The sequence below is a fragment of the Larimichthys crocea genome, chromosome XIII (genome assembly GCF_000972845.2).
Source record: "Larimichthys crocea isolate SSNF chromosome XIII, L_crocea_2.0, whole genome shotgun sequence".
In the NCBI taxonomy this organism is placed as follows: Eukaryota; Metazoa; Chordata; class Actinopteri; family Sciaenidae; genus Larimichthys; species Larimichthys crocea.
In genome coordinates this window covers 32,739,971-32,751,290 of record NC_040023.1, presented here as the reverse complement: position 1 = coordinate 32,751,290, position 11,320 = coordinate 32,739,971, and the positions used below count along the sequence as shown (strand labels likewise).

General features: G+C 38.6%; 2 protein-coding genes across 3 annotated transcripts; both read left to right on the top strand.

The window, feature by feature from the left end:
- Window positions 1-1,311: 1,311 nt before the first annotated feature.
- Window positions 1,312-4,526, top strand: LOC109142120 (apoptosis-associated speck-like protein containing a CARD). The gene is made up of 4 exons (XM_019274678.2): window positions 1,312-1,663; window positions 2,643-2,675; window positions 3,019-3,051; window positions 3,804-4,526. Exons 1-4 carry the CDS (start codon window positions 1,411-1,413, stop codon window positions 4,064-4,066), a joined length of 582 nt encoding a protein of 193 aa, XP_019130223.1. The 5' UTR covers window positions 1,312-1,410; the 3' UTR covers window positions 4,067-4,526.
- A 151-nt stretch (window positions 4,527-4,677) lies between these two features.
- Window positions 4,678-8,638, top strand: LOC104924727 (apoptosis-associated speck-like protein containing a CARD). Of its 2 annotated transcripts, none has more exons than XM_027286419.1 (4): window positions 4,678-5,019; window positions 6,941-6,997; window positions 7,242-7,298; window positions 8,048-8,638. In XM_027286419.1, the coding sequence occupies exons 1-4, from the start codon at window positions 4,767-4,769 to the stop codon at window positions 8,305-8,307; spliced, it is 627 nt and encodes a 208-aa protein (XP_027142220.1). In that variant the 5' UTR covers window positions 4,678-4,766; the 3' UTR covers window positions 8,308-8,638. The 2 variants fall into 2 exon arrangements, with proteins under 2 accessions (XP_027142220.1, XP_019130213.1); XM_019274668.2 differs by having other exon boundaries at window positions 7,242-7,304.
- The last annotated feature ends 2,682 nt before the right edge of the window (window positions 8,639-11,320 follow it).

The following is an 11,320-nucleotide window of genomic DNA, read 5'->3' as shown; positions in this document are numbered from 1 at the left end:
CTGTAACTGAGACAACTAAAGTTGTAATGTCCATAAATGTGCACGTCCTATGCACGCGAGCGACTGAATTCAAGTGACTGCAACTACTGCACACTGCATGGCATCACTCTCTGTTGACTAATGTTAATACATGCACAAGTTACTATAACAGCAAAGCAGAGTAGTACGGGTTTGGCCCCCCAGATCCAGAGATCTTATTTATGGCCTGTATGGCTTCCTGGTGTGGCATGACGAAGTATTTACATAACTGCTGGTGTTATCTAGCTCAGTCTGGACATACAAGGCATCAAAGAAAAGACACAAAACATGACCCCATCACCAAGTTATGTTAAGTGACACATTAAAACCCCATTATGTAACTCTCCTACCATTAAAAAACAGATTTTATACTGCACCCCACACGCCTGTTTCTGCACTATGTAACTTTGTGCTCCGGGTGATCAAACAACACATACCCTGAGGCACGGGTGGGCTGGCTTCTGCTGCGTTGAGCCCATTTTCTTCTGGTCCATCTCTTTGTGGATCATCGGGTGCTGCTGTTGATTCGCCTCTTGGGGACAGGTTTTTCTTTATCACGCTGCAAAATCCATTTTGGACCCGTCACAGGTTAACATTGATCTGCTCGTCATCGGCTCATCTCTGCGGTCTGTCAGCAGGTGGCAAAACTTACAAAAGTCCGTCTTTATTAGATCCTCCAGCGTGTTTGTTATACACTGTTTGATTGTCATTTTCCAGCTGCATACTGTCTTGTTTTGATACACGGTGGTGTGACAGTGGTGCAGTACTGGAAGATTATGCACCTAAAGGGGAGGTCCTGATTTGAATGCTGAGTCCACCACGAACAGCAACTGTCCAGTAAAGAAAAAACCTCTGGCACGCCTGTCCACATGTTGACACAATGTGAATTTAAAGAGGTTGTCTCTTTCCCCTTATTGACCTCATTATCTTGCATAATGTTTTAATTATAAATATCTACAGTTTCTTGGATTTTTTTTAATCTAGATTTAGCCAATGTTTATACTTTTAAAAGGGACACACCAACGATTGCTGAAAGAATGAATCACATTTATATTACTTTGTATATACATTTACATTTTTTCAAACAATGAAAAAATACAACACAAAATAGATCATCGACATCAGTGACTTTCACAATCAAATGTTCAAGTTTACAACTCACTGACAAAAATACCAATTAAACTAGTTAAATTGTTCACATAGAAAAATGTGAGGAGAGGTTGAGGTTCTCGATTCCCATCACTAACCATATATGGTGTTTTGTAAACGCTCTTCCTCTGTTTCTAAGAGGAAGTGAAGTGAGCACTGGGCGTCCTCCTCCTATTTGTGCTGATCTGGAAGAAGACTTTGGACACGACCAGGACCGCAGTCTGAGATCTCTAGAGGTGAGAAATGGCCCCCAAAACCAAAAGAAAGTGTATAGCTGACGCGCTGGAGGACCTGGAGCCAGAACAATTGGAGAAGTTCCGCCACCAGCTTTTGGACCGTAAGAGAGAGTCGCGCGTCAGGCGCGCCATGGTGAAGGATAAAAACTACATGGACCTCGCTAGTGTTCTGGTTTCGACCTTCACCGAGGACGGTGCTGTTAAGGTGACTGAGGAGTTATTGAAGGAGATTGGCTGCCATGATGTTGCAAAGGACTTAGGTAAATACATTTATATTGATTTGATGCAGAATGAGAGACAGTTTTACATGCACAACTTTTTTATTTTTACTTTCACTTTTGAGCGCCTGAACAAAGACCCCGATCTGCAGTCAGCCTTCAGTCGAATATTGTTTTATCTGTTTAATAACAGCACAAAGACATTATTGCTGCAAGCAAAAGCTAAAATCGTCCTTTATATTTCGAAAAAAACAACAGATTGGGTTCTTCATTTAGTGAGCTGATCGTGGCTCCACCTCTAAGAGAGGCTGAATTTGTCTATTTCCCAGAACTCTAAACACCCTGTAGAGACATGGTTAGCCTGTGCAGGATGACAACCAATAGCATTATCTATATGACAGATTTAAAAAAGATTACACTTACACACTGCTCTTATGAAATCAGTTTTGTTTGTTGTTTGTAGTTTCACACAGGGCCAGGGTCTGACAAGATAAAAATAAGCTGAAGCTGGTAAAACAATTCTTATAAATTATATTATTATAAATAAATGATTATATAAACAAGAATTTTTGCACACATTTGTGAAAACTGGGGTGACATGAATAAAATATGTATCAGTGTACTAGATAGTATATTAATGGGAAAGGATTGTGTCCTCCACCTCCAATAGCTGTAGAGGGCAGTGGTGCAATGGTAAACACTAAGAAGGTTCCTGGTTCAAATCCCTCAGCCTTTCTGTGGAGTTCACATGTTCTCTACAGGTACTCCGACTTCCTCTCACAGTGAAATGACGTGTTAACTGGTTAATAGGTGACTCTGAATTGCCCATAGCGTGCACGTCCCACTGTCCCTGATAAGGATAAGGAAAATAGGTGACAGTGGTATACAGAGTATTGGTCCTGTTGAGAAGTCTGCTGCCACCACTGCTATTGTCCACTCTGTTGAAATGTTAGTCCATAGTGAATGTACTGCATCTTAAATTGTAATTCCCAGAATCTGACCCATCTTCCTATTTTTGCAGTCGAAGACGTGAGTGCACAATCTGGCGGCAACGGTGAGTAGTATTGCAGCAAGAGTAAATATTTGTCTATACATTTATAATCTATAATCTAAGAATGTAAATGAGTTATCTAAAGACTAAAATTGTCTTAGTAACTCACCAAAACGTGTAGACTATCATCAGTCTTACCATTTTAGTCTTTTCATAAACAACAAATGTTAGTTTTATAATTCAGGACGATGAAGTTTATTTTTTTCTTTCTACCTACGGAAATAAGTTAAACATATGTGACATTTGTATTAACTCAAATATGTGCAATAAAGTGGAATGACACAGAACTGTACAGTGTATGTACAATTTTGACCAACCATCTTAATTCTCCTTTAATTTGTTTCAGGAGGAGCAACCGGTGGAGGTAGCATGGCAGACGGTAAATGTCTTGTACTCTGTTATCTGTCACTGATAAGATTAAAAAAAAACAGAATCTCACCATAAAACGTACTTATATTTCTATTTTACAACAGTTCGTTCAGACCAAGTTATTAGCTGATAATTAGCCTGAAAATCCCCCATCAGTAATCAATACACAACCATTAATCAGACCAAAAACTAACAGCAGTCAGACAACCTTGTTGTACTTACTTAAGTTACATGTAGTGTAACTGCTTAAGTGCTACTAATGAATTTAAACTTTTTTTCTTAGGTAGCTGAATAAAAAGGTTGATAGTTTTCCGATGTCTGTGTGTTAAGAATGGAGGTAGAGCCAGGAGACAGCTGAGCATAAAGACTGGAAACGGCTTACACTGAAACAAAATGTATTACAGGAAAGACAAAACAAATTTTAAATTACATTTTAGCAACAATATAGCTTCTTCTGTTTGAAATTTAGTTTTAAAATAGTATTATATGCTTTTTTATTTATCAATGTATTTGTTTCTCAATATATTTTGGCTATTCCTCTGCGTACCACAAGAGAGAGCTCATGTATCACTGTTTGAGAATCAATGTTATAGCTCACACACACACACACACACACACACACACACACACACACACACACACACACACACACACACACACACTGATATAGCATCTTATAATTAAACCTGTGCATTAAGTTGCCTTTTCACGTCATCTTCAAATACAATCAGTCATTCGTCATTTTTGTCTCTCTTTCCTCAGAGGTGCACTTTGTGGATAAACACCAGCTTGAGCTGATCGACAAAGTGAGCAACGCTGCACCCATTTTGGATTACCTTCTCTTTAAAAAAGTCATCCAACAAGAGATGTATGATGAAATCAGGAAGCTGCCTACCACTCAGAGGATGATGCGGGAGATCTTCTCTGGTTGCCTTAAAGCTGGAAAACACTGCAAAGATATCTTCTATGAAAGCCTCGAGAAGAACGAGCGCTATCTCATTGACGACCTCAAGAATAAAAAATAGGAAATGTTGTGGTGAAATCCATAGAACAAGCATTAGACCAAACACACAGTCTACCTGAACAGTCAGTGCTTTTTTTATACTTTAATTGAGGAACATAAATCCTATGTATCTATGGGGTTTTAAAAATCTATTTGCAATCAGAGCTATTGACCTTAATTTTACTCTATAATTATGTTATGTTTGTAGTTTTAGATTAATCAGAGATAAAATTTGTCATGAAATGAATGAACAGTCTCACCATACATGTAATGTTTTTTATTCCACAAGTACCAATTTGAAAGAGCCTGTTTTTAACATTTTAATCATTTTATATCAAATTAAACAACCTTGATCAATAATGAGTTCATGCCAAATAAGCTAAAATATATTTTTTTATGTCTTGTTCTGCCCAATGTATTTTTCAAGTGTCATTCAAAATGTTTTCTACCGTGAAATTTATAATAAAACCCTCTCATTGCTGTGTGGTTGTTATATTTTGAATGAATGGATCTTCTTAAACATAATGTAAGAGTTTAGAAATCAGCAGTATAGTTTATATTTTACATAAACCAAAGCTGTATGTATATATATGTATATGTATGTGTGTATGTATATATAGGAAGTGAAGTGAGCACTGGGCGTCCTCCTCCTATTTGTGCTGATCTGGAAGAAGACTTTGGACACGACCAGGACCGCAGTCTGAGGTCTCTAGAGGTGAGAAATGGCCCCCAAAACAAAAAGAAGGTGCATTGCTGACGCGCTGGAGGACCTGGAGCCAGAACACTTGGAGAAGTTCCGCCACCAGCTTTTGGACCGTAAGGGAGAGTCGCGCGTCAGGCGCGCCATGGTGAAGGATAAAAACTACATGGACCTCGCAGATGTTCTGGTTTCGACCTTCACCGAGGACGGTGCTGTTAAGGTGACTGAGGAGTTATTGAAGGAGATTGGCTGCCTTGGTGCTGCAAAGGACTTAGGTAAATACATTTATATTGATTTGATGCAGAATGAGAGACAGTTTTACATGCACAACTTTTACTTTTACTTTTGAGCGCCTGAACAGAGACCCCGATCTGCAGTCAGCCTTCAGTCGAACATTGTTTTATCTGTTTAATGACAGCACAGAGACATGTGAACCTGTGACTCTTGTTTTAAGACAGATTAAAGTGCCTTCATGGCATCAGTTTCAGTTTTAATTTGTTGTATGTAGTTTAACACAGGGTCAGCAGTACAAGGAAACGTGTTGCGCTGAATGTAACCGCTGTGAAACAATCAGGAAGTCACTTTTTTCCCGCCTCTCTCTCTCTCTCTCTCTCTCTCTCTCTCTCTCTCTCTCTAATCTAAATGTGAATGTAAATTGCGTGCTTGTGTGGTCTTGTGTCTGTTAATGAGAGAGTTTCACAAAGTCTTTTATTTTGAAACTTAAGAGTCCCTTCGAAATAAAAACACTTTTGTCGTGTGTCTGTGTGCGTGTGTCTGTCTATGTGTCGTGTGTGTGTCTGCTAGAGAAAATGATAAAATAGCCGACATTAAAAATGTAGTCTTGATAGTGATTGATTATATAAAAGACAGTGAAAATAGCCCCTCCCCCCTCGCCTCCCCCAGGCAGGGTTGAGGTTGCCAAGGGTTAGAGTTAAAATTATTTCTGTACAGTGACATTTGCGGCCTCGGCAGCAGTTTACAAATGTATTTTTCAACAGGCTTTTCTCTCCCTCTCCACTCTAGCTATGATGTCACGCACTCTAGCCTCTTCATAAGGTAACATTGGTGGGATTTTTTGCCGAATAATTCGAAAACTGTCTGGCAAAACTCTCCAGTCAGGCAAGAAAAAAAAAAAAAGTCATAGCATACCAGTTGTTTTGATAACTTTTTGTGTATGTGCGACCAAAACTGCGGGAGGAGAAGCGAACCGAAAAACAACACGGAAGAAACATAAGAATTAAGAATAAAATAACAATAGCCCTCTGGGCATCCACACTAATTAAGTATGGGGAATAGTATATAGTGTGCTTTTTTAGGCACACTCAATAATAAGCGTGGTGAATAACATATAGTGTGCTCTTTCAGGCACACTCAATAATAAGTGCGGTGTATAACATATAGTGTGCTCTTTCAGGCACACTCAATAATAAGTGCGGTGAATGACATATAGTGTGCTCTTTCAGGCACACTCAATAATAGGCGCAGCGAATAACATGTAGTGTGCTATTTCAGGCGCACTCAATAAAATGAAGTATGGGGAAAAGTATATAGTGTGCTCTTTCAGGCACACTCAATAAAATTAAGTATGGGGAATAGTATACAGTGTGCTCTTTTAGGCACACTCAATTAAAAGTCCCAGTGCTGTTATACTCTATATCAGCACTCAAGAATTACCTCTTGTCCAACCAAATTACTTGGTCAGAAATAAGTGTTGTATACAGGGTGGCTGCTAGCCACTTTGGTACCCTAAGCCCAAAGTCACATGCTATCTTGTTAATTTATTGGTAATTGCCCATAGGTTGAGTGTGGTTGTCTCTCTGTCAGCCTGCAACCCTGACAAGGAAAATTGATGACAGTTGTATACAGAGTATAGAAGAAATACCATTGTATGAGTGAATGTGAGCGTACTATTTAAATAGATGAAAATTGAGGATTGTGTGTAAGAGTAAAATGACAGAAGTACTGCATTGCATGTATTCCTGTTATGAGATGTGATTATAAATCTTGATGGCCTGCTGCTCCTGTAACATCTGCCAGATGGTAACCAAAAGCTGGGTAGCTCATCACAACCATGAAGTCACATTTCAACGAGTGACAACACTGCTAGTCTTTACTCTGTTAATGTGAATGCTGAACCAAAGTGAATGTACGGCATCTCAAATTGTAATTCTCAGAATCTGCTTCCTATTTTTGCAGTTGAAGACGTGAGCGCACAATCTGCAAAACCTGGTTCTGGTAGCACTGACGCTGACGGTGAGTAGTATAGTGACGAGTATATAACTAATTTAAAAATGTAAATGAGTTATCTAAATAGAATATATATATTGTTGAGCTATAATAATATCACTCCATAATAAACTGGCTATGCACAGGAGCTTCTTGCAAGATTTCCAGCACAGACAGTCATTAAGGTAGTTAGAAGCCCAAAGAGCCAAGGACAACTTGAAAAGAGCTCCAGAAAGACCTTGAAATCCAACTCTGCTTCCTATTTTTGCAGTTAAAGACATGAGTGCACAATCTGCGAGTGCACATTCGGGTTCCTGTGATGGTGATGGTGATGGTGAGTAGAATAGTGTCAGGAGTAACTATATATATATGTATATCTATAAATCTATAAGCGAAGTATGTAAATGAGTTATCTCTATAGAGTAGAATAAAGACTGAGTGCAATGCACAGAATGTTAAAGGAACAATATGTAATAAGGTATTTACCGTATTAAAGCATGAAATTATCATTCATGTTAAATAAAGATACTGGCTTTTTGATGACAATACTACAGCCAGTATGTTCTCCTTTTGAAAGTTGCACTCTGGACAGGAAGTCTGTCTGTTTTGTTCTTGGCGATCCTGTGGGATCCCGTACACTGCAAATGTTGACGCTCCGGGTTGCCAGATATGAAACAAATTTGACACAAACACAGCGTACTAAAAGCAATGAAGCCAACAAATGAAGCTGTTCAAAAGAGATAATGTTTCTACCCAACCTAAAAAGCTTCATGACCAGAAATGTGGTAAAATACAGGTAAATATTGGACATGCAGAAGGACCCAGAGTGCCTGCTGGCAACCTGTGTGAGCCTGAAGTTTGGGGAAGAGGTGGAGACGACTCTCCAATAGTCTGAATTTGGGTTGCAATCCCCGTTAACTACTAGACTCAGTGTTTCACACAAAGTTACATATTGTTCCTTTAAGGTGTGTATCCTCTGTTTTTATCATTTGTTTTAGCCATGTATATTTTAAATATAGAAAGCAGAAGTAGAATATAGTATATTGTAATGAGCAGGGTTCATGTCTCTTTCTTCAGAGCACTTTGTGGATAAACATCAGCTTGAGCTGATCAACAGAGTGGGCAACGTTGCACCCATTTTGGATTACCTTCTCATTAAAAAAGTCATCCAACAAGAGATGTATGATGAAATCAGGAAGCTGCCTACCACTCAGAAGATGATGCGGGAGATCTTCTCTCGTTGCCTTAAAGCTGGAAAAGCCTGCAAAGATATCTTCTATGAAAGCCTTGAGAAAAACGAGCGCTTTCTCATTGACGACCTCAAGAATAAAAAATAGGAAATGTTGTGGTGAAATCCATAGAACAAGCATTAGACCAAACACACAGTCTACCTGAACAGTCAGTGTTTTTTCTATACCTTAATTGAGGAACATAAATCCTATGTATCTATGGGGTTTTAAAAATCTGCATGCAATCAGAGCTATTGACCTTAATTTTACTCTATAATTAGTTTAGATTTGTGATGAAATGAATGACATGTAATGTTTTTATTAAACAGGTCCCAATTTGGAAGAGCCCGTTTTTAACATTTTTTATAATTTTATATAAATTTGTGTCATTCAAAATGTTTTCTCCTGAGAAATTGACAATAAAACCTTCTCATTGCTGTGTGGTTGTTATATTTTGAATGAATGGAGTTTCGTGTGTGTGGAGACATTTCACCTCTCATCCAAGAGGCTCTGACTGACTTGTAGGGAGATCCAGGTATATAGCCTAAAGCAGGATTGGCCGTACCAAGCCATTGTGCCCACTTGACTGTCATCAGAAGTCACCTGTGGTCTGGTGTGAATGACAATCGTCACATACACAAATTGTATCTAACAGTAAACTCCATTTTGGACTATGGGTCACAGGTGAACTTCATGGTTCGGAGATAGTAAACATAACTGTGAACAATGGGTACAGTGATAGCCTGTACTACTGTAGTGATTCTCAAACTTTAAGGACCAGTGCAGGGAAAAATATGGATTGAAACTATATTGATGAATCTGATTTATGTCTTAAAATTAAACAAGAGTCTATCGGCTATCGTGCTGACCTTTATTTCACTTTTCATTTCATTTGCCCTAATGTATTTTATCATACCCGAGTTTTTCTGGCTTCTTTGATTCGTACAGATCAGCACTGATGTATTTAATCAAGGAATCCTTCAAATGAAAAGAAATTTGTGTTATTATTAATATTATTTCTGAACCTTTTTCTATATGATAACTATACGATGACTATGTTAAATTAAACACAGCATTTGTCTGTGAAGGAGCATTTTGAGAAAATTGAAATTTGCAAATTCCCAACTGTTTTTATGGATAGTCAGTAAGTAGGTATATAATGCCTACCATACACTAGAAAACTTTGAAAATATTAAAAACCCTCATAATATTAAACATGGTTCATTTTTATTGGAATGTCAAAAATTAGAAAAAGACTTCAAACAGTTCAGACGGTGCATGCACCTCACAGATCTATAGCATCAGATTTTTCCATGTAAACAATTTAAATAGTTTGTTATTTTTGTCAGTGAGTTGTTAACTTGAACATTTGATTGTGAAAGTCACTGATGTTGATGATCTATTTTTTGTTGTACTTTTTTATTGTTTGAAAAAATGTAAATGTATATACAAAGTAATAAAAATGTGATTAATTCTTTCAATAATCGTTGGTGTGTCCCTTTAAAAGTATAAACAGTGGATAAATCTAGATCAAAAATCGAAGAGGCTGTAGATATTTATAATTAAAACATTATGCAATATAATGAGGTCAATAAGGGGAAAGAGACAACCTCTTTAAATTCACATTGTGTCAACATGTGGACAGGCGTGCCGTGCCAGAGGTTTTATCTTTACTGGACAGTTGCTGTTCGTGGGTGGACTCACTTACAGACAGCATTCAAATCTCCTTTAGGTGCGTAATCTTCCTGTACACCATTGTCGCACCACCGTGCATCAAAACAAGACAGTATGCAGCTGGAAAATGACAAACAGTGTATAACAAACACGCTGGAGGATCTAATAAAGACAGACTTTCTTAAGTTTTGCCACCTGCTGACAGACCGCAGAGATGAGCCGCAGATCAAACGCAGAGATGTGGAGGATAAAAGTATTGGTATGGTGCTTTTAAATGCCGTCAGAAATATCATCATTAATATAGAGAAATTAACAATAGCCTACATAAGAAAAGGGTTCATGAAATTATCACAGAGGTCATAAGAGTGGATTTTGAGTTCTGCCCCAGTCTTTACATATTAGGTGACCCCAAACCCTTGGCCCATATTGTGAAACCCTTAACCAACCGGAATTCAGACAAGTATAATGATTGGTAAGCAGATGATAATGAGACAGTAGAAAGATGCAGAGGGCCCGGTATTTCAAGACTGGCTCACGGAGTTAGGTAAAGTAGCTGCTTTTGAAAGAATATCCTATAGTATAACAAATGATACTGATACATATAATGAGAAATAGGGAATGTTTTTAAGACTGTATTCTTTACAGGGTAGCTCTGCATACATTGATCATAATGGGCCGTTTTTGGGGGAGCGGGATGGAAATGAAGGTGGACTGGATGTTATGCAGACGTGGCGGCACGAGCAATAGGGAGGAAGCAAAACAAAAAGGAAAAATACTTATGGAGGAAATACTTAGTACTATTGTCCGACAACGCCACCTCGGGAATTACACCAGAGGAAATAGATTGCACCGTTAGCTATAAGGCAGCCAGGTTCGTCATAAATGTGGCATGGAGACGTGGTTCCGGTTTTTAAAAATACAATTTTATTTAACAAGACTAATTTACTTAAAACCAACCATTCATACCAGGAGGAGGGAACACTATCAGGGCTGAGGCCTACTGGTGGTGATGAAGGGGGGTCAACACAGTGAGAGGAATCCCAGGGAAGGAGCACCTGGACCACCTGTGTAACTCAAACACACGGAACAGGAGGGACAAATCAGGGGTGCCCGACGCACGCGCACACACAAACGCACACACAAACACACACACACACACACACATAAGGGGGCCCACCACCAGGAACACCACCTTCAGCTCTCGGCACCTGAAAGGACAAGATGAAACAATCAACAGAAAGAAAAGAAAGAAAACAATCAACCATGAATTGGCAGCAACTAAGTTGCAACGAAAGGAAACAATACCAGCTGCCAGTAAGTCTACTACTGGCTCAGGTAAACAAAATCAATGTAGTTAAAATAAATAAATCAAGGACCTAACCAAACTTAACCCAAAACAACGACTCAAAAGAAACAAGAAACTGCACCAAAACAAACAAACAAACAA

Coding starts and splice junctions, on each gene's coding strand:
- LOC109142120 (XM_019274678.2), top strand. CDS start 1,411: ATGGCCCCCAAAACCAAAAGAAAGTGTATAGCTGACGCGCTGGAGGAC. Junction 1,664..2,642: donor TGATGTTGCAAAGGACTTAG/GTAAATACATTT, acceptor CTATTTTTGCAG/TCGAAGACGTGAGTGCACAA. Junction 3,052..3,803: donor TGGAGGTAGCATGGCAGACG/GTAAATGTCTTG, acceptor CTCTTTCCTCAG/AGGTGCACTTTGTGGATAAA.
- LOC104924727 (XM_019274668.2), top strand. CDS start 4,767: ATGGCCCCCAAAACAAAAAGAAGGTGCATTGCTGACGCGCTGGAGGAC. Junction 5,020..6,940: donor TGGTGCTGCAAAGGACTTAG/GTAAATACATTT, acceptor CTATTTTTGCAG/TTGAAGACGTGAGCGCACAA. Junction 6,998..7,241: donor TGGTAGCACTGACGCTGACG/GTGAGTAGTATA, acceptor CTATTTTTGCAG/TTAAAGACATGAGTGCACAA.